The sequence below is a fragment of the Mchenga conophoros genome, linkage group LG14, assembly GCF_057382185.1.
Source record: "Mchenga conophoros isolate Kocher_MC1m ecotype Shallow Benthic linkage group LG14, M_conophoros_male_GT1.1, whole genome shotgun sequence".
Taxonomy (NCBI): Eukaryota; Metazoa; Chordata; class Actinopteri; order Cichliformes; family Cichlidae; genus Mchenga; species Mchenga conophoros.
Window position 1 is genome coordinate 22,266,981 of NC_140539.1, and position 23,716 is coordinate 22,290,696.

General features: G+C 40.3%; 1 protein-coding gene across 1 annotated transcript in view; it reads left to right on the forward strand.

Moving 5' to 3' along the window:
- Positions 1-23,716, forward strand: part of drd2a (dopamine receptor D2a) — a 61,724-nt gene that overhangs the window by 20,882 nt on the left and 17,126 nt on the right. The window contains exon 2 of the mRNA XM_085243402.1: positions 7,816-8,126. Within this exon, the coding sequence (XP_085099528.1) occupies positions 7,848-8,126 (279 nt within the window). The 5' untranslated portion in view covers positions 7,816-7,847. The remainder of the gene's footprint in view (positions 1-7,815; positions 8,127-23,716) is intronic.

Genomic DNA, 23,716 nt, shown 5'->3' on the forward strand with positions numbered 1-23,716 from the left:
AGGGTCTCTAACCTGTTGGGCGTATCCGGCGCACTTCCAAACTAAATTTTGTAGGAATTTAAACTAAATTCCTGCCCTTGCTTGTCATTACCAGAAATACTAGTCAGTTAAATATATTATTTTAGTTTATTATCGTATTAGTGTACAGTGACAGTAATCAGTTCAAAGATGTTACCATGCCACCGACCACTTCCCAACACTGCAGCCCTGACAGGCAGTGGCAACTTGCCCGTTTCACTCTCTCTGTGAATAAGACTGAAGAAGCTTCTTGGATGAGAGGTGAAACATCTTCAAGCAACTTAAAGAAGTTCAGACACTTTTCTTTCCAAGCTCCTTAGACTCAGTGAGAGATGGTTGGGTGATGTCCTTATCAAAACTGATTTTGACCCACCATGCAATACAATCTCAGTGGCAACAGCTTTTCTTTTCAGTATGACAATGATCCAAAAGACACTGCACATGCAGTAAAAGCACACCTGGATAGGAAAACACAATGGAACACTATCAGCCCTGGATTGGTCTCCCCAGAGTCCAGGCGTCAACATTACTAAAGCAGTGTGGGATCATCTTGACAGAGAACAGAACAAAAGGCAGCCAACATCCAAAGAAGAGCTGTGAATGTCCTTCAAGAATCCTGGACTATTGCTGAAGACCGCTTAAACAAATGAAAAGGTAGTTGCCTAAGAGAATTCAGTTGAAGGTGGACAAACCCCATAAACTGTTTTTGCTTTTTATAATGTTTTTCAGTTTCTATTTGCATGTCTTGATAAATTGCTGCTATTTTCCATTTTCCTAACAAAATACAAAGAAATGAAAAGATTCAAGAGTCTCAAGAGTATGTTCTAATTTTTGGATTAGTCACCCAGTTTATTTTATTTTCTCTTGTTTAAATTACTAGCAAATGAGTTCCTAGAAGCATCCAAAGCATTAACATATGCGATATGGTAAGTTAAACTTTAAATTTCCAATAGCTTCATGGACAAAAATAAAAGCACATGCCTTTTTTTTAAGGAATAAGTACATTCAAAAAATGCTTTAGGCTCTCACCTTTCATTAATTTTTTTCGGTGTACCAATTTTTTTAGTCGTTTTACAGCAACTATAAAAAGCTGCAGTGTTTGAATTCTACACTGAGACTGCTTGTTAATATTAATTGGTTGCTACCAATCCAAGATTTTACTGAACTGTGCAGAACCCTTAAGTCTCGTAATGAGTAACTTGCTGGTGAGATTATGTATCATATCACTTTGCCTGCTTTACATGTAAAAGTTTAAATGTTAAAAGATGTTGTGAAAGCAAATCTCATGCAATCTGCTCAAAACAGAAACAGCACAGGACCAGAGGAACCCGACAGTCTACAGTGTTTGGGGCCAGGTAGCTGGCTCGGGATTGGCAAGAGCAATCTTACAGACGACAGCTGCTTTCACAAAGTTGAAAGGCTCTTTACAGTGTTGTTTGTTCAGAAGAACACACAAAATATCCTAAATACATTCAAAGGTGTATTTCAATATTCTGTTAGATATTTTAATACAAGCACTCAGCAGGTATTATTTGGTGAAAAGGTTCAAGGTTCAAGGTTCTTTATTTGTCACATGCATAGTTATACAAGTATAACACACAGTGAAATGTAGTTATACTTGTATAACTACGTCCTGCGTGCAGTGAATTTGACGCGTTTTTTGACCACTTATAATGACTCTCTTACCTGTCTGAAAGATATACTCTATTTTATTAACCAAACTGGTCACAGAGGGTGGAATTTAAAGTATATGAGCTATTTAAGGCAGCACAGAGAGCGTGGATGTTTTTGTTTATAAGCAAGCACCAACTATCAGGCCAGCAGTGGGAACAGTCTCACGTACTGTATCTAAGTAAGTAGAGTGGGAAAATAAATAAGATTAGACAGCACAGGGCATCTGCAGGGTACACACAGACTGGTGCCCTAGAGCACTGCTTACACATCCTAACGGGAGCATGTTTCCCTCCCTTCTACTTCTCATTGCTTCTCACTTAATCCTTCTTTACCCTCTCCCTGGGTTTTGGTTTTCCTTTGCCCTCTGCTGGTACCTTTTCTTTATAATTCAGCTGACTTCTGAGCTCAAGAAATAGAAAAACACAAAGAAAGAGGCGTAGTTTTTGGTGTTGTTTTTCACTGTACTTAGTTGCATAAATATGATCACAATGTGGGGATAGTATGCTTCCATCTCCAAGGTCAATAATAATTGAGGCCAGAACCAGTGTGTGAACCTCTCAAAAATATAAATAATCTAATCATTGCAGTGAGCAGACCCTATTAAAATTCCTAACAGTGTGTCCTTTGCAATGTCCTGATCACTAAAGATTTTCAAGGATGCCAAAATAAGAAACTTATTTGAAGGGCACAAAAAGCATCTGCAAAAAGATATGTCCTCTACACACCAGTTGTTGCAAGCAGGTGTTAAAAGTCTGTAGAGAAACCTGATGAAGAAACTAGATTCAGTAAAGACGCTAAAAAGAACACAAGCCTGAAAAAGAAAACATTGGCTGACATGTCCGGTTTGCTACAGGTGACCTGGATGGATGTTTCACCATTTTGTCAGGGCAAGCAAGGCGAGCACTGCTTGCCAAAACTCCACCTTCTTTTTTCATTGATATTTTCATTTTCATTTTTCCTGCTGTATATATTGACGGTTCACCATGTCAACCACTGCTCAAGGCTTTTAATTCAGCTGTTTTGTTTTTTGATTTTTTTGTATTATTTATATATTTAATATGCTAAAAAGAAATATCATCAGGATGTGGGCCTGTGTTTTTAAACTCATGCACAACTGTTTTTTCATAGATATGTGGTTCTCAATGGACAGCAACTACAATATGTGATTTGTAGAATATGATACTGGACACTGAACAGATATTATAATATTATATTAAATATATAAAGTATTTAAAATTAATTCAACCAAAAGATATGTATTAATAATGGGGAACATTTTTCTGCAGAATAACATATGTACTAAATGTTTTCATGGTGTTTCATTGCCTTTTATCCTAATGAAATAGTTTGAAAAATTCATCAACCGCTTATCATTGTCAGCTAATAGGAAATAATAGGAAAACATTTATGTAAGATTAGATTGCAGAAAGGTGAAAACCTCCATGAACAGTGTAGACAGTCAGCATAAATAGTATGTTTTAATCTGATCTAATTTATCTTGAATTGCTAAATATTAGAGAAAAACGTTTTTGTTTGTGATTGTGGATGGGAGGGTGGTTAGTCTCTGCTTGGCTATCTGCAAAAGTAACTGCATGCCACTTGGTTTCATGTTGTATTATTTTAAGGAAGGCAACTTCACAGCAACACTTGAACATAGAATAGATTCACATTTTCACATTCCCGTTAAATATTCTGTTCATCAAAAAAATGTTAAAGTAAAATATTGAATTATAGATCACACACTTAAAGTTATTTTAAATTTAAAAGTAATTTTTCCTGTAAGTAATGTTACATAAAATCAGCAAACATGCAGAAAAGAAAACAACAGTAGAAACAGTAGCAGTTTTCACACAAAACCTCCATTTGAAAGTAACACCGAACCAGATATGCAGCTTTGCCTTTGGCCGTAAGCAAGGGGGTAACACTGACTGATGACAGTCATAACCTAGCAACAAAGAAAAAACAAAAACAACCTACCAAAACAATTAAAGGACAGGACAATAATTGTTGGCTTTAAATTAGCTGAAGAGATAAAGCGAGTTAGATCCAAATGGGGATTTGAAGTAGATTTCTGTCAGCAGAAGTGGCAGCTTGAAAGGTTGTAGAACCAATTAGTGTGTGAGTGAGGAAGAAAGAGGAAGTGAAAATGGAGCTTAGAAAGTGGAGGATGACATAAACATTAATCTAGACAGGTATGTGGGAGTAAAAACACTGCTGAGGGTATTGTAAAATAGGATGCGCTTTGCAGTGGATGTGTTTATTTTGTGACTATGACAAATCTGAAGGCAAGATAATATTTTAGCAATATTGTAGTCAACCGAAGATGAATGCAAAGCACACATCAGAGTAAACAGACTTTCATATCCCAGAACCATCTGGGGTTCAGTCATATTTCCTACAGCATGATTTTTTGGCAAGCTGCAGTTTTGCTTATAGCACAAACTCTCTAAATCAGTTTAATAGATAATAATAATAATAATAATGGATTGGATTTATATAGCGCTTTTCAAGGCACCCAAAGCGCTTTACAATTCCACTATTCATTCACTCTCGCATTCACACACTGGTGGAGGCAGCTACAGTTGTAGCCACAGCTGCCCTGTTTCATAAACTGTAACACATCAAGTGTTACAACTGGACTTGAATGACAGAGAAATATAAAGTTGCTTGCACATGATAATGAATTGTGGCTTGTTTGTGATTGCGTCTATATTACAGCTTTGTGGAAATTGAACCATACCCCTGTACTGATGACACTTCATTGCCTCCAAATACAATATTCACTTACCTTTAAAATAGTGTAATAATAAGTCTTTTGTGTGTTTTCCTAGTTTATTATTTATTTATTTGTTTATTTTATTGAGGTGCATGATATATAACATTAACAGGTTAGTAGAATTGTACTATCAGACAGGATTGTGTAAAGGCACACATATCATTATATGTGTGCCTTTACACATGGACACATGGAAATTTATGCAGCATTAAAAGCACCCAAAAGTACAGGTCAGATTTTAGACTTTGGAACTACCGATGAATCCAGTGAGATTTGGAGCTCCTTTGTGGAGACAGGAGAACCTTACAGAAGTACAACCTTCAGTGCATCACTTCAACCATCAGGCCTTTTTGTTAGAGTTGGCAGAAAACCCATTCTTCACTAAAAGGCACATAACAGCCCCCAGGGAGTTAGCTAAAAGACATCTGAACAGCTCTCAGACCATGAAAAGCCAAAGCCGCAGGTTTGATGAAACAAAGGTGGCCTTTGGTCACAGTTCCCAAGGGCATGTGTAGAGGACAATCAGGCACCAAGAATCACCTCATAGGATTCCCCCCCCCCCCCACAATTGCTTTGTCTCATTCTGAAACTGTCAGAGCTGTATCATGGGACAAAACAAGTCTATTGTGTGTCTGCAAGCAGTAGTCGATCTAGTTATTGTTTCACCGAACTGAAAAATGCCTCTAATTGTTTTTCAGTGCTTTAACAAAAATAAGCTTTGTTCTTCTTGCTGATACTGATTGCTTATTGTACAGTATACGGGTGAGTTTTGTCCAGCTGAATGACATTCAGTATCACACTGGTATTTTTAGATTCTCATTTTAAACTGGGAGACAATTCATGAGAAAATTCCATGCTCTACAGTATATTAATTACAGATAGGCATGAACAATAGTATTTGAATCCTAGCTCCAAGATTAATGTTATCATCTTATTAATGAGCCACTGGCTGGCCCATTAATAAATGACAACTAATGTGGCTGCAGGATAATCGCTAATAGTTAAACAGCTAACATTAACATTTGCACCGGTCTGGCTAATAACTGTTTAATACTTTAATCTTGTTGAAACATGAGCTCCACTGACCTCCTCAAAGTGTCCTTCAGTGTTGTGAATGGTGACTACTTCAGCTGCTAGTGAGGGGAGGGGCTTTGTGCGTCCTGTCCGCAGATGCTGTGTGAAATTGTGTCAACTGGAAGAGGTGAAGATGGCACTGTTGGTGTGTTACTGCTGCAAATAAGTAAGCCAAGAAAATAAGCCAAGTTTTTTTATTTACTTATTTATTTATTTTTGCACTGATTAGTATCTGAGTGTTGGCTTCTTTTTTTGACAACCATGATTTACAGTGAAAATCATGGTTGTCAGAATCAGTCATCCATATGTAACACGTGCACTTCTTCAGCAAAAATCAACAGATTGCACCTCCAAATAGCTTAAAATTCCACAATTTGTCATATTTTTGATGGACATCTGTTTCTCTTATTAATAATGCATATATGATGTCTTCCCTCACAGTGGACCAGGGAAGAAGTCTCCTTCCATGGTGCAACCATGCCCTAAAATAACTTTTCAGTGTCCTCACGGCTAGCATTCATGGTGTATAACAAATGATGTTGTGGCTGGTGGTTGCATACTTACCAACATCATGCTAAAAAGTGCTCCTCTCATATTTTATTCAGAACAGTGGAAGGAACTTGGTGGAAGTTAACATTATCCAACACAGTTACATAATTTTGTATTTAGTGTTACATAATTTTGTATTCCCACCCTAGTGGGAGACACTAGGGTCTCTTTAGGTCAGGTTGGGTGTTATAGGGATGTGTAGAAGTACCAGCCATAAACATGGCAGAATACATTGGTCTGATATGTCAGTCAAAATGGTATCCATCAAAGCTCAGCTGAGAGGATGCAGTAATGTTTACATGCTGTATGTCTGTATGTCTGTCGCTAGCATGAGCCTGTTGTCACTGGAAAATGGATGGATGCAGACCGAAGAGGTCAATCGATATAGTTCAATATATAGATAATAGTTCATGCTCACAACAAGGTTTGCAGATTTTTTTATATCCACTTTTACTTCTGTGTGAATGGTCCTGGTAACTTTTACACCGATAAACAGTTCTTAATGCCCTTAGTCACTTGTCAGATGCAGCACTTATTCCACTTCAGCCGTCAGGGCCTCTACTCCAAACACTACCAAGACGATGTTGTGTGATCTGGTAGGAAGGCTTCTGTCCCCCTTGTAGCCTGAAAGATTGTCGCATTTGAGGGTTTATCATAGATCACCATGTCCTTCTCACATCATGTCAGCAGGCTACAATCTAAAGATTAACCTAATGATGTAGTATTCCCAAACAGATTGTTCTCCACCTTAGCTTTGATGGATAAACAGACCATTCTTGTGTTAGACTAACGCCGGTCAGCACACAACGGTGAACTATGGAGATAGATATTCTTACTTTTCATACTCTGTATTTCTCTGGTAAGTGGTTAACCTCATGAACCTGTTGTAATATGCATTAGTTCGTGCTCTTCATACCTTTACCGTGTCACTGAGATCACTGCTCTTCTTTCTCTTTAAATTTTAAAAAACTGTTAACTGAACAAAGTCATCCTCAACTAAAATAATAGGGATCACTCCATATATTGCCACTTTTGCAGCTGTTTCCCAACCTGCCAGTACCCCCCTAACTTTTTCTGCTAATGTTTCTGCATTTTGTTCTTTTGGTGTGTTTTTTTTTTCCTATTTATCTGCTTCTCTGATGTCTTTCTGTTGTTTATCTTGATGATGTTGCCTCTTAATTACATGTGTTATGTTTATATAATGTCCATATGCTTGTATGTGTGTTCTTATGGTACATAACTAGTGGTTAGTTAAAATGGTTTCAAATTTGTGCAGGTGCCCTTTTAGCTGTTGATATTTCTGCCATCAAATGTTCTTAACATCTTGTCAGGTTTTTTTTAAAACAAAGGTAAATAAATATAATAGTTAAAAAACACAAAAGAAACCAAAAAATTGGTTTCAATTCTACCAAGAAAATCGATGTGTTAGACTTGTTAGATAAATCCACACGAAGTTTGATGCTCTAACTGCAGCCAAAGATGGCTAAGTACCTACTAAGGAATGCACTTAGCAAAACACTTCGAAGGTCTGTTTTTGCTTTGAACTGGAGTACAGTGTCTGAGGAAAGATATTAATTTTACATTTCCATTACAAGATAAACCTGTATCAAAATCTTGAAAACTTAACCTCAGATGTCATCCTGTAGCTTTTTATTTCTCAGTCGGCAAACCCTAAATGTATACAACATTAATAAAGTATTTCTTTCCTTTTGCATATTTTGCAGGGCCCATTCTTGGCCTTTGTCACTCACAGCTAATGGATGTCTTTACCCAGTATGCCTACAATGACAGTTTCTATGACAATGGAACATGGAGCTTCAACGATACAGACCAAGAGCAGAAGCACCCCTACAACTACTACGCCATGCTGCTTACTCTGCTCATCTTCGTCATCGTCTTCGGCAACGTGCTGGTGTGTATGGCTGTGTCCAGGGAAAAGGCTCTGCAGACCACCACAAACTACCTGATCGTCAGCCTGGCTGTCGCTGACCTTCTGGTGGCCACACTTGTTATGCCCTGGGTTGTCTACTTAGAGGTAGGATTGTAGAAATTCACGCACACACACTCTCTTTGCCCATATTCGAAGAGACATATAGCCTGACATGACCTATGCAGCAGACATGCTCTTTTATTTCTTTTTCTTAAACCTTTTTTTCCCCTCTGTGTCTCGGGTTTTCAGAAAGCAGAAAATTGCCATCTTAAAAAGCAGTATTTAGTTTTCTTTTTAAATCATTCTTTTTAGAAAGGGGTTAAAAAACTGGAAAGGGCAGGACTTTAAGTGAAATTGCATGCCAGTAAAATAATCTTGGTGAAAAGGATTTGAGCCAAACAGTCACCCACAGTTAACTACAGGTCACAGGCTCAAGGTGATACAAAGGTGAAGACTAATGTGTTCACATCAGTCCTGCAGTGGATAAAGGCCTGTAATGTAGTCCCACTATGTGACAACAGCAAAATGTCAGAGCAGTCTATTTGAACAAGAGCTGGATGTTAGGCTATAATTCACCCAAATACTGGGCTACATCCTTTCTCATTCAGAGAACTGCTGCATTTGTTTTTTAAATGAATTATGGTACATCATTTAAATATGACACATCGGAATCACATTTTTAAAGAGAAGGCAGACTTCGATGTTTCATAATAGCATGCACATCCTGCCAAGTGAGTGGGATGTGGTCGGTCTTTTTGAAAAATCTTTGCCCATCTCTGGAAGCTACCTCCTTCATCCTGCGGTTATTTCTGACCATTAGGCTTCAGGTCACGCTGTCTGATGTAGGAAAAAAAAGCAATCTAAGACTGCGGGGACTTTAATCCCCCCATGTTTCTCAGAAACTCTTGATGATTATCACTTTAACCAGATTATAGTGCATTTAAAGAATTTCATAGCCCAACTCTGTCCGTATGATCTGGGCATATTTTTTCAAATAAACAAAAGAATATTTTTGTGGTCATTGCCAAAAACAATCAGATTCAAGCTCGTTCATGCATAAAGTATCCAACCTGCACATTCTGTTTGTTTTTATCCAAATTATTTACTTGTTGTCTCTGTTGATTTGGCCAGCTGGATACATGCAGAGGGAGCCTACATCAAAGCGGATCGCATAAGTGGGAGATGAATTGTAATCAGCAACGTATCAAAGCCCACAAATTACAGCATAAAACTTTATCAATAAAAGATAGCATTTGATATCAGAAAAGTAAGTCTTTGATGGTGTAAAGAGATTTAACTGAACAAGTGTGCGTTACTAAGTGTAACACATTTGAAGTACGGCGAACACTAAAACTACTCCGGATCTTTCATCAAATATAAGTCACAGCATGCTTTTGGACAAAAATCTGACTGTTTGCTGTTCCTTTATAGGATCTGTTGTGTGCAAACATAACATCAGATTACAAAACACTCACCGAGTAGTTGGCTGCTCTTGTTTCTCCTGATGCCCCACACTTAGTTCTGGCTCTACACATCATAAATGTAGTTTGGCAAAATTATTCATGTAAATCTATAGGAATCAAAGTCTAGCTCGATAGGATTATTATTTTACTTAGCTAAATGTTTGGCGTCTGTGTTTTCCATTCAATCTACATCTATTACAGTTAAATGGGGGGGGGGGGGGGGGGGGGGGGGAGACCCACATGAGCAGTTTGGTGCATTAAGAAACAGATTTCTTCAATTTTATAGCCATTTAATCCAAACAGGCTAATAACAGCAATTTGGAGAGTGAAGTCCTCCTTAGAATAATATGCTGGGAAGCAAGTGCTGGCTGTTTGTCAAAGTCAAAAGGGATTACTTCCCAGCTTGTGTTTAGAGTGTGATGCTCATCTGATTCTGGTGTGTCCCTCCAAGGCTGTCAGGCCTCCTACTAATGTGAGATGGGATAAAGTGAGACGCTAGTAGTTGGTCCGCTAGAAATCCTTGAAAATAGGAAATTATTTGGAACTGCTGCACAGTTCACATCATTTTGAGGTAAACACCAGACAGTTTCATAATCTCTGGATTAGCGTGTTGAGTGAAGATGGCCTTATATGTTCAGAGCTCACAACGGAGGAATTTAGGCAGAGATTTGTCAATTATTCAACTCATGTTCTTCATAACATCTTTCTTCCATCACGGACACCATCTGAAATTAGGCTTCGTTTCAGATGATTAAAACAAACAAACTTCATGACAATACTTACAATATTGTTTTTGTTTTATTCTGTTTTTTGCTGAACTCGGAGAGGCCTTTCTTCAAGCCTCATCTTTCCTTTTTGTTCCTATTTTTCTGTATTCATGTGTAGGCACTGAATTTTTTTAGAATGCCACTGACTCAGGTCATCATGTAACTCGCGTATTAACTCGTGTTAAGAATGTAACAGCATGAACTACAGTGGGAACATAGTCACAGAGTGTGGGCAGGTTATTCAACTTGCCCTTTATTATTAAATACTAAATTTGCATTAATTAGTGCAGGTTTTGCTTTCTGCCTAGTGTGACTGATTTAGAAAGCGTACGGAGGGAACATTTTGCATAACTAGAAGTTGAGAGTTAGTTTAAAGTAAGGGTGAATAAAACGTGTATATAGTAGAATATTTGCTTTCAAGGTGTTGCCTCATGTCTTTATAGCATCCACACAGCAGGCAGATGTTTGAAAACTACTGCAAACCAAATGGCTCATAAATGTAATCAGTGGAAAATATTCATCATGCCAACAACTAAACCTGTTAGTCTATTACCTTGGAGTGCATAATTGGCGATCAGCTACAGTGACCTGGTCAGAGCCATGAATTTAATGAAGGCTATGAACAGTGTTGCACAAAAACTGCAGGAATAAACACCCGCCTTACCTGCGGAGGCAGCTAATGCTGTAGTTTAAATCCTGTTTAAGGCTTTGTAAAGAATATGCTGTCAGGCATTGTGGCTGATATGTGTACAGAATTTCAATTTGGAAACCAGAGAAAGTTTGTAGAGTAGAGTGATGGCTCCTGTTGTATAGGGGTGGGCGATAGAAACGATATAAATTTGGCCAACGATAGAGATTTTGACTATATCGCTCTATCGCGATAGCGCATGTTGATGATGTCATCAAGCTGCGCCTGTTTTGGTCAAAAGCATCGCAGCGGCTAAAACCATTATCATCTGCAAATTATGGCGGGCGACAGTCATAGCAAAGAGATGAAGCACTTTTGAAATATGGGGAAAGCCAAAAACTGCGCTTCCTCCACTTCCGTAACATTGATACATTAATGTTGAATTCTCTCGCAGCTGTTCTATTCCCATGTTGTTGCAGTATATTAATAACTAACCTCGTATTGTGGATGAATAATCTCAGTTGTTCTCCTGACTGAAGTACAGCATCCTGCTATGCGATTGCATTTGTCCCTAACCACCAGAATCCTGCACGTTAACTTTTATCGAGTGGAAAAAAGTTGGCATCCATCCTCCAGCTTCACTGTGCTAATGTTATGCTAACATAGCTGTGTCGCTAGCAATCACGTAGCACAACATTATATACCAGGTAGTCCAACTACAAACCCTACAAACTAGGGGTGGGTTTTTATAATCGATTTATTGATTAAAATCGATTCTGGCTTGGATAATGTAAAATCGATTCATTAAAATCCTGAATCGATTTTTTAATATAAATTTATTTTGCCCGAAATGCCAGAATCTCAGGTGAAATCTCACAAAATTTCAACAGCCACCAAACAGCTAAGACAGTAAATGAGAGCAGGAACACGGATTCTGCACAAAGACTTAAACACACAGCGCAACCCGCGGATCAGAATCAGTTAGATGTTGCCTTTCTCACAGTCGGGGCTGAAAGCCGACAGCTCGCTGATTCTGATCTGTCGGCGGGTCTGCGCTTTGTGTTTTTCCGGCCTTTTATGTGCTGATTCTAAAGCTGTTAGTTTGATGTCTCTCTAAACAATATTGACCGAACCAGCAGCAAAAGAAGATCCAAACTATGCTTCACATAAACATCGTCATGAATTCAGTGTACTTTTACTGTTATGCTTCGACCACGATGCACAGCTGCCCCCCCCCCCCTCTCTGTACTTCAAGAACAGTTTCCCGTCTAAAAATCTGTTTTCTTCATTATTCGATACTTCCGACGCTTTTTTTTTCCCGTTTTATATACTTCCAAAAAGAAAACCTAATTTCTGCCGTTCAATACTGAACAAACATAAACTAAAATTATGCAAAATGCAAAACGTTTAGTCGTGTCTCTAATAAAACCGCTGTAACTTCAGAGGTAATGTTCATGTGTTGATTAATGGTTTTCTTTCATTTTTGATGTACTGCAGAATATTTTTATAAAATCCCAGGCCAGGAAAATCACCTTCATGTTTTTCTGTGTTTTATCCTCAGCTACTTTGACACAAAGGCATCTGCTGTGATGCTCACACCTTTGATAAAGTCTTGCGTGTGTGAGCTTCCTTTTTATAGATACAAAAATATGTAAATGTCCTGATCTGAATTATAATATTTCTGACTGTCAAAATTTCCCAGATTCAAATCGAATTGAATCGAATCGAATTAAATCGAATCGTGGATCGAATCGATTCGGGACCTTGTGAATCGGAATTGAATCGATTCTAGAAATCAGTGACGATACTACTACAAATGCCACTGCTGTTTAGTTTTCTGTCTTCATTTATGTCGGAACTGGTAGCAGAGCTGTACGTTTTAATTAGTTTAAAAAATCTCTCAGTCAGAACATGGTATGAAATGTTTAGGTGTAAACTAGCGAGCTAACTTCCTGTTAACTTCTAACTCCATTAAATTTAACAAATTCTGTTTTCATGGACGCATGGATGTTAAACTTAATTGTTACACCCGATAAAGCAGCAATGCTGATGATTTAATTAAAGATGAAAGAATTTAGACCGTTTTTAACTCTTAGTGTTTGTTTTACTTTGGGACCTGAAGTTGACGGAGTTTTGGACCCATATTACTCCGCAAAGCTCCTCACTAGGCAGCCGTAATGCTCTGACAATCCATCAAGCAGTGCGGCTTACCAAATCTGTACTAAAACATTTTTTAACAGATTTCTGCACGCAGAAATCGGTTCGAGGTCAGTAAGCACAACCAGAATTCATACATAAGGAACACTCTCAATTTTTGAGAAAATTAAAGGATTTTTAGTGTGGAAAATACGTTATACAGAAGAAAAGAATATATCGTGATATATATCGTTACCGCACATGCTTCAAATTATATCGCGATATGAATTTTAGGCCATATCGCCCAGCCCTACTGTTGTATTTACTTCTTTTGACATTTTCAGGGAAAAATCTCATCTGACTGATGAGTGACATAACCCCATTTTTGTAGTAAAGCTCTACATGTGTACATTACAGCAGCGGTCCCCAACCTTTTTTGCGCCACGGACAGGTTTATGCCCGATAATATTTTCACGGACCGGCCTTTAAGGTGTCACAGATAAATACAACAAAATAAAACTAGTACCGGTACCGAAAAAAAAGAAGATTTATTCATAACACACGTGAAAAGACCCAGGAAAACCGAGTTAACGATAAAAACAATAACAAAATAACGCTGAAAACCGATAAAAACCTTGAAAACCATACATTTCACACCTGAGCCTTAGCTCTCGCGGCCCGGTACCAAACGACTCACGGACCGGTACCGGTCCGAGGCCCGGGGGTTGAGGACCGCTGCATTACAGAGTCAAATTTCCATTTTTACCAATATGATTATTTATTCATGTATGTATTTATTGGTTATTTGCCTATTTACGTACACTATATTGCCAAAAGTTTTCCCTTGCCTGCCTTCACTTCACATGTGAACTAGAATAACATCCTATTCTTATTCTTCATGGTTTAAATGACATCTACCCATCCTCTGCAGACAACAGTGTCAACTCTCCTGCGAAGGCTTTCCACAAGGAATTTTTTTTTACTATTCTTCTAGAAGCATATTTGTGAGGTCAGACTGTTGTTGGACGAGAAGGCCTTGCTCACAGTGTCTGCTCTAATTTATCCCAAAGGTGTTATATCAGGTTGAGGTCAGGACTGTGTAGGCCAGTCAAGTTCTTCCACACCAAACTCGCTCATCCATGTCTTTATGGTCCTTTCTTTGTGCACTGGTGCGCAGTCATGTTGGAAAATCAAGGGGCCACCCCCAAAACGTTTCCACAAAGTTAGGAACATGTGCAAAATGTCTTGGTATGCTGAAGATTAAAGTGTTCCTTTCACTAGAACTAAGGGGCCGAGCACAACTCCTGAAAACCAACCCCACACCACACCAACAAACTTTTACTTGGCACAATGCTGTGAGATAGGTACCATTCTCCTGACAACTTCCAAACCCAGACTCCTCCATCAGATTGCCAGACGGGGAAGCATGATTCATCGCTCAAGATAACATGTCTCCATTCCTCTAGAGTCCAGTTTTAACCCAACTGCATCAGACGCTGCATCGCATTTCATAATGTGGATACAGCTGTTCTGATGAGCCCCTTGAGGAGACTGTTGTTGTGATTTAGTTCTATATAAATAAATTGAATTGAGGTAATCTGAAAGCCACATAAAATTTGGAGATCTGTAGCTACTGATTCTGTAGAAATTTGATGATCTCTGCACACTATGCACCTCAGCATCTACTGACCCCGCTCTGTGATTTTGGCTGGCCTACCACTTCATGGCTTGGCTGAGTTGCTGTTGTTGTTGTCATAATACCAATAAGAGTTGACTTATATTTAGTTGTGAGGAAATTTCTAAACTGGACTTGCTGCACATCCTATCACATTACTATGTTGGAATTTACTGAGCTGCTATGGGCGAAACATTCATTCGAAAATGTTTGTAGACGCTGTCTGCATGCCTAGGTGCTTGATGTAATACACCAGTGATCATTAAAGTGATCCAAAAAACACCTGAATTCAATTATTTGGATGGGCATGAGAATCTTTTTGGAAATTTTCTGATTTACTTTAATGTAATGGGAAATAATCTAATCAGCCATCACATGGGAGCAACTCAATGCATTCAGGGAAGTAGACATGGTCAATACAACCTGCTTTATGTCAAACTGAGCATCAGAATGGGAAAGAAAGCAATTTAAATGATTTGAATGTGGCATGTTTGTTGTTAAAAGTCGAAGCATATCAGAAACTTAAAATACTGGGATTTTTCCACTTGACCATGTGTAGGATTTGCAAAGATCCTAAAAGACAAAGTCAGTTCTATATTTAAAAATCTGCTTAATACCAGAGGTCAGAGGAGAATTGCCAGCCTGCTCCCAGTTTAAGGCAATGGTGTCTCAAATAGACACTCATTACAATCATAGTATGCAGAAGAGCATCTCTGAATGCATAACACATTGAACCTTGAAGCAGATGGGCTACAGAAGCAGAAGAGCACACCAGGTGCCACTCTTGTCTAAAATTATTACCATTCATCAAAGTTGGAAAAATATTGCCGCTGTGCTTGGAATCATTGTCCTGTTGCATGACAATATTTTGGCAAAGCTTTAACTCTCTGACTGATAGACTTAGATTTGGCTCTACAATGCTTTTATATACAGAGATGTTCATAGTCAACTCAATGACTGCAAAGTCCCTGGATCCTGTAACTGCAAAACAAGCCCAAATCACCGTCCATCACTGTGCTTGACACCTGGTATGAGGTGTTTGCGCTGCTGTGTTTATGCTGTGTTTACACCAAATGTGGTGGTGTGTATTAAAGCCAGATTTATAGCCAGATATCTCCACTTTGCTCTTTCCTGCCCAAAGGACATTATTCCAGAAGTCTTGTAGCTCAAAATCTGATCTTATGAATCTTACAATAAGAATCAAGCTGCTTTGCAAGGTAGACACCACAAGTCAAAACATGCACAAAAATTGTTAATTGTAGTAAAGGTGGGAAGAAAAACATTGATGTTCAAAGACATGTAGCACTTCTGTCAGTAAAACACAGATACTGATGCTCCACCCTGCTGAGCAAAAATAGCATTTTTAAAATAATACATTTTCCTTCTTTTTAGTTATAAAACATTAATAAAAGATAAGAATTAATAAAACAGCACATTATTTTGACTGTCAAAGGAATGACTCATTTAAATCCAAATCAGCTAATCCTTTCTCCAGTTGACAAATGAGAATTCATTTGACTAGTAAATGATGTAACTCATATAACATCCTTATTTCGAGTTACGTGTTGGCAAGATGGCGTCGTAGCGCTAGGGTTGCCAACTCCCTGAAAAATAAATAAGGGACACCTCGTGGCCAGGGCCGGGCAACCCAGTTGTCTTCACCCTTCCCAGTGTGGTAGCTCTTTTTTTGTGTGTGTGAAATTATTTTTTAACCATTTGACTTGAATTTGATTTAAGCAGATGCATATTCTTTGTGATATGACCATATGGGAAACAAATGATCATTTAGCCATTTATTTTTAGCTCAAAATGACAACATTAACACAGTAAAACAGGTCTCTTTCTTAAACAGAAGCCTGTCATGCTTAACTTTTGAGAATATAAGTAAATCTTTCTTTAAAAGAACTCTGTCCTGCTTAACTTAAAATTATATAAATTAATAGAAAGCAATAGAACGAAAAATATTCTTGTAACAGTGCACATATAGTGCATTTAGTACAATTGGCTTCAGTTGAGGTATTATTTCAGCTTTTCTAATGCTAATCAGCTGCTCCTGTTTGTAAACCCGCTTGTTCCCATGATTACGCACCTTAACTCATCATCATTATTCATCTATGTATTACTTTTATGTATTATTCATCTATTTGTTGTAATCATCCATCCTTGCAGTTGTTTATTACACAAAATAAATTATATTATCACACTTCTGGCCACATAGCGCTGATATTCACCGCACATGCCCATATTAACCTTAACCAGAGGGTTTAAACAACAAACCAGTGTTTACATACCATATCTGCTTCTGCCGTGGCCTGGTGGACAAAAAATTGGTTAAGGGTTCCCCGAGCTTTCACGCCCCTCATGTTCTTCTTGTGCCCACCACTAGAAGCATGCCTATGGAAAAAGTGCGCCGGCACACAGTGCAGTGCGCTTTATAGGTGTTATCGTGCACTTTCCCAGCCAGGTGTTTTCCTTTTCCCAGTCCTCCCTGTACTTTTGCAGCCTTTTTTTCTTTCTCTGAGGGGATCAAACATTGCTGGTCTAACGCTGGGCTTACACTGTGCGATTTTTGGCCCATTTTGAGCCGATTTTTGAGTCGTGCGACCGATTTGGTGATCGGCCCGATTTTGGCCTTCATCGTGCATCGTGTAGTATACGTGGGGTAACGAGAAGCGATTAACACCTCACGACCAGCTCCCGATCATCAATCGCTCGTGAGGGTGTCACCACAGCCGCTCACACTGCTCATGCGCAAACACGTAAACATCGGTGAAAAAGACGGCGCAGCACGGCTGTGCAGCGTGTGATCTGGACACAAGTGATGGAGGCACTTGTAGAACTTTGGAAAGCTCATCCGAGCCTTTTCGATGTGGCATCACAAAATTATCACGACCACAACAACCGTGAAAATAGTTGGATTTACACTGCTGCTCAATCACAGCTGCCTGATCATGTTTTTCATTAGCAATTTAGCAAAGTTGATGGTGGTGTGTCTGTGTGAGTGAAAGACAGAGAGAGCGACAGATTTTCTGTTATAACCTTCATGTTATGGAGGCACAGTGTGAGCACTCAGGTCGCATCAGAGCATCGGGCCGTATAGTGTGAGACCCTGCATCGTGACCTGCAAACTTCTAATCCCTGCGAGTCAATCGTGCAGTTTGAGCAAGAGCTGAATAACGTGACTGAAAAAAATCGCAGTGTCTGCCCAGCTTTAGGTGTACTGTCATCCGAGACGTGCACCGCAGTGTCGGCGTTTGTTTCCCTGTTGGCCATGCTTGTTGTTGTGGTCATCTGTTGTCTTCCGGTATTTTCTCCGCAAGCGACCTTTCCTCGACCAATGAGATAATCTGAATTGTCATACTCGAATTGTCATAAGTGTGCTGTCAGCTCATTGGTCACAAAGCAGGAGAGGGGCTGGGAATTATGTTTTCAAACAAAGCGTTAATTCCATTAACATTTATAGACTACTTTTGATTCTCACTGTATTACGGGACAAAGTGCGTCCCTTATTAGCTCAATACGGGACGTGTACTTTTGTTTCTAAATACGGGACGATTCCGTTTTTTAAGGGACGGTTGGCAACCCTACGTAGCGTGAACACCCGTCTCGCTGTGCTCTGGTGAGGTCCCCCGATTATCCGTCTAAAATACGTGTTCACCTGGTGAAACGTTACAAATGTGCGTGGGAGTAACTCTATAATGAGTCTGGACGACTATTTTTCTAAAATGCCTAACGTCAGGTCTAAGAAAAAGACAGCTCCGGTTGTGCAAGCTAGCGACATTGTGGGTCCTATGGCGGCTGAGCCTGAAGAAGCTAACGCCAGCGACACAGAAATCTCCGCTGACGCTGAGGAAACTGGGAGTGATATCGACCCGAATATCCTTGCGGCTCTGAGTAAGATAACTGACAGCATTACAACTTTATTGGATGTTAAAGTTGATACTGTGCTGGCCGCAATCCGTGAACAGACGTCTCGGATCCAGGCTCTGGCGACACGGGTGGGAGACGCCGAGATACGGATTTCAGGCGTGGAAGACACGGCAGGTGTATTGCAGGCGAAAGTGGCTCGACTCGAAAAACAAGTAACTGACATGGCAGACCACATGGACGATTTAGAGAACCGCAGCCGCAGATGTAACCTTCGCCTGGTCGGGCTTCCCGAGGGCACGGAGGGAAATGATGTTGTCGCCTTCATGGAGTCATGGCTCCCCTCCTATCTCGAGCTCACAACTAAAAATGGGAAGATCAAACTAGACCGCGCTCACCGCTCTCTAGCACCGAGGCCGGGCCCCAGCCAGCGCGCCAGACCCATCATTATGAAGCTTCACAACTTTGCTGATAAACAACGTGTGATGGCCGCAGCTCGGCGCCTGGCTACGCAGCCGAACCAACCAACAAGTCGGATCAAAGTCTCCTTCTTTAATGATTATTCAGCGGCGGTAGCCAAGAAACGCAAGGCTTTCGACGAGGTGAAAAGCTGCCTGAGGAAGAAGAATGTGGATTATGCGCTTCTCTACCCCGCCACACTGAGGCTGTTTGCCAACGGCAAGGAGAAGAGATTTAACACACCGGAGGCAGCTGCGTCCTACGCGGACTCGCTGCCCTGAATCCCCGTAACCACCGGAGTACTCCTTTTCTTCACACTATGCCTTAATTAACCGGTGTGAGTACTTGCCGAATCTAGGCGTATATGACTCTTTTTTTTTTCGTCCTCGCTGCTTATAAGCGACCAGGTGAAATCTTCCACCCCATCGGGCACCGGACGGACTGTGTTTTCGTCTATGGGTAGGCGTGAGTTACGCGCGTGCAATGCCCTTCGGCTTTCCCGACGGGCAGGAGGAGATTGGTTTTTCCCTACATGTTTAGTAGGGCTGTTGCCAAATCACTGTTCTTTGAATGTTCCGTCACACAGCTCTTTCATGCCTTTTTTATTTTTATTTTATTTATTTATTTTTTCAACCAGGGTGTGGTGAACCCTTTGGCTCAATATGCTTTGTGTGATACATGAATAAGTCTAATAATGAGTAGGCTGCGAATATGCACCTGGAATGTACGAGGGGTTCACAGCCCTATTAAGAGGAGGAAGATATTTACTTGTCTAAGAAAGGACGGTGTAGATGTTGCTATGTTACAAGAGACACATCTTGATAATAATGAACACTTGAAGTTGCAACAAGGATTATATGGACAAGTGTTTTTTTCATCCTTCACTACAAGAAGTAGAGGAGTGGCAGTGTTGATTAGGAAAAATGTACCTTTTGTAGTAACTGATTGCGTTAAGGATCTGAAGGGCCGCTACGTGATAGTCAAAGGGATTTTGCAAGGCCAAAATATCTTATTACTGAATGTTTATTTTCCACCTGCCCACCCAACTACCTTTCTTACCAAAATGTTTCTGGAATTAGCCCCATTTCTTCCTAACTCTACCGTTATTATTGGTGGTGATTTCAACTTAATGTTAAATCCGCTTATGGACAGATTTCCACACAGCATTGCAACTCCTTCTCCTCAGGCCAAAGCGCTTCATGCTCTATGCGACGAGTTTGGACTTGTGGATGCTTGGAGATATACTCACCCCTCCGATAAGCAATACACATTTTTTTCGGCTCCACATAGGTCCCAAACTAGAATTGATTACTTTTTTCTCCCGAAAACTGACTTAGGTTCAGTAGTATCGTGCGACATAACAAGTATAATCATCTCAGATCACGCTAGGGTAATCATGGATCTCGATCTTAAAGCTGCGCTTCATAGGTCCCGCCACTGGAGGCTTAATACCATTATTCTTAAGGATGAGGAATTTACCTCTCACTTCTCTGCAGAATTTAAAGCGTTTTTGGATATCAACACCCCCTCAGCTACTACTGCCTCTGTTTTGTGGGAAACATGCAAAGCTTATGCGAGAGGCCTAATTATTTCGTATTCTGCGACAAAGAAGCGACAACGGATGGAGGAACAAAAATCTTTAGAGAGCGAATTGATGGATAAGGAGAAAACATATATTGCCTCCCCATCACCACCATTATGGCAAGAAATAACCGCACTCAGGTCAGCGCTGAATTGCCTTCTTACCAGAGATGCAGAGAAGAAACTTAAATACACCAGACAGAGGTTCTACGAGCATGGAGATAAGGCCGGTAAATGTCTGGCGTACTATGTTAAGAAGCGCGCAGAATCGAATACCATTGCAGCGATATCTGATGAAGGTGGCCACAAGATATATGAAAACAAACTGATAAATGACTGTGTTAAGAAGTTCTACGAAGCCTTGTACTCTTCTCAACAAGTCCCGGAGGGGGTGCAGCTGATGCATAATTTCTTCACCCAATTCGACTTACCAAATTTGTCAGAGGAACAGAAGACTGCCCTTAACAGCCCTATAACTAAGACCGAAGTGTTTAAGGCTATTAAATCACTGCGAAGTGGAAAGTTGCCAGGGCCTGATGGCTTCTGTTGTGAATTTTATAAACAGTTTCGGGATATTATTGTGGAACCGCTTCTTGATATGTTCAACCACTCCTTCATTACGGGTGAATTCCCGCAGACACTGAAGGAAGCCAACATTTCCCTAATTCTAAAGATAGGGAAGTGTCCTGATTTGTGCGGATCCTATAGACCTATAGCCCTCTTGAATGTAGATAGGAAACTGCTTTCTAAAATTCTGGCCACCCGCTTAGAAAATTTTTTACCTGTGCTGATAAGGGAGGACCAGACAGGCTTTATAAAGGGTCGAAACTCAGCCACCAATGTTAGACGCTTACTGAACGCTATTGTAGCTTTCAAGCAAAAATCTATTGACGGCCTGGTGCTTTCTCTCGATGCGGAGAAAGCATTTGACAGAATTGAGTGGTCTTATTTGTTGTATACTCTGGGCAAATTCGGCTTAGGGGAGAATTTTATAAAATGGGTCAAAGTTATCTACAATAATCCACAGGCAGCAGTCCTGACTAATGGACTTAGGTCTGATTACTTCAACACTCATAGGGGAGTTATGCAGGGCTGCCCCTTATCGCCCCTTCTATTCGCTCTGGCCATAGAGCCTCTTGCTGAGGCCATAAGGGCGACGCCCACAATACGTAGTTTAGAGATTGGACAGCTGTGTCATAAAATAACCTTATACGCGGACGACATCTTGATTCTTTTGACTAACCCTGTAACATCCGTACCCAGTCTCATTGAGGTGATTGACAGGTTTAGCCATTTCTCTGGCTATAGAATCAATTTGGCTAAGTCAGAGGCCATGCCTCTCGGTACTCTTTTCACAATGCCGGCTGTTAGGTATTTTAGTACCATGGGAGCATTTACTGGATATTGTTTTATAGTGACATTATACAGGAAAACTCTGTCATTCAACAAGGTTGAAATACCACAGAGATCACTCCCTCAGCTACATTAGTTTCTTAATCTTTTAGACGCCTGTTGAAGGCCAAATGGTTTGTTTCAGATTTCACTAATGAAAGAACTCTTCGTTTTGTGCCTTGAAAATATGTCGCTGAGATAATCACAATTGTAGCTGAACTAATAAACTACACAAAGGATGCTTCTTCACCCAAGGGCAGGAAGACGCTGCCTTATCTTGGTCTGTACTGGTTTAAACTGATAAATCTGCTGTCTCATGAATTTTACCCTCTATATAAACTGTTGTACTTGTGAATAAAGTTGAGTCACTTTGGGAAGACAATCTAAAGCAGTCTCTGTTTTCTTGTTCTCCCAAGCTGCTCCCGAGCTGCTCGTACTAACACGCTGAATGGCATGCTTGAATATTACTTGAGAATATATTTGACTGTGTTACAGACTAAGGGACATTCTCTGCTGATAGGTGAAGGTACATTCTCTGCTGATAGACGTCCACGCCTCGGAGGAAGCCGATCCACGGAGTAGGCCCTGGAAACAGTTTCCTTCACCGGCTACTGTTCCTTCCTTTCCTTTTAAATGGTCTCCTAATGGATTTGTGTATTTGGGGATCTTTATTACCCCGTCTCTCGACCAATTGTACAAAGCCAACTTCACACCCTTATTTGGCAAACTCAAACAGGACCTAGAGCGGTGGGCGTCACTTCCTGTCTCCTGGCTAGGACGCATTGCCCTGATCAAAATGAATGTGCTGCCCAGGCTATTGTATCCTATCCAAATGATCCCCGTCTTGTTCTCTAAGAGAGTACTGAAGGACATAAATGGTTGGCTCACCTCTTTCATCTGGAACAAGCGCAGACCCAGACTCAAGATGGCAGTGTTGCATCTGCCAAGCTCCAGGGGCGGCTTGGATCTACCTAATATTAGATTGTATCAGCTTTCTGCCCATTTAAGATTTGTGAGCGACTGGGTTAGGGGTAAAACCTCAATCTGGTCGGATATTGAGACAGCTCTGTCACAATGCAAACTGAGCGATCTATTATTTTGTAATGATTTTAACGGAATCAAGGCCCTTTGTACAAATCCTGTAACAATCAACACCCTAAAAGCGTGGCGAATTGTCCGCCGTCTTGAGGGAAGATCGAGAATAACATCAACCTTTACCCCTATAATGAATAACCCTGCTTTCCCTCCGGGTTCTTTGGACCCCGGCTTTCAACGATGGTCTGATAAGAATATTAAGTCTCTTGGTGACCTTTTCTCGGGTGGTGAACTCATGTCGTTTGAACAGCTTACCAACAGTTACGGCTTGCCTAGACAGGATTTCTTTCGTTTTTTGCAAATACGACACTATATCACTCACAATACAACCCTTGCTGAGCACCCTGAAGTATCTGATGTTGAGAGGGTTTTGTTTGGGCAACAGCTGATGGTGTCTCTGAGTTCATTTTACCATGTGCTTAATGCTTTGACTACCACTGATGCGCAGGGGATTAGAGGTGTGTGGGAGAGGGAACTGTCGGTAACCATAGATGAAGATAAGTGGGATACCGTTTGGTCTCTCGCAAAAAGGATTTCAATTTGTACTCGGACAAGAGCAATCCAATTTAAGATTTTACACAGATTACACGTATCCCCTCACCGCAGGCACCTCTTCAGCCGCTCTCTTTCCC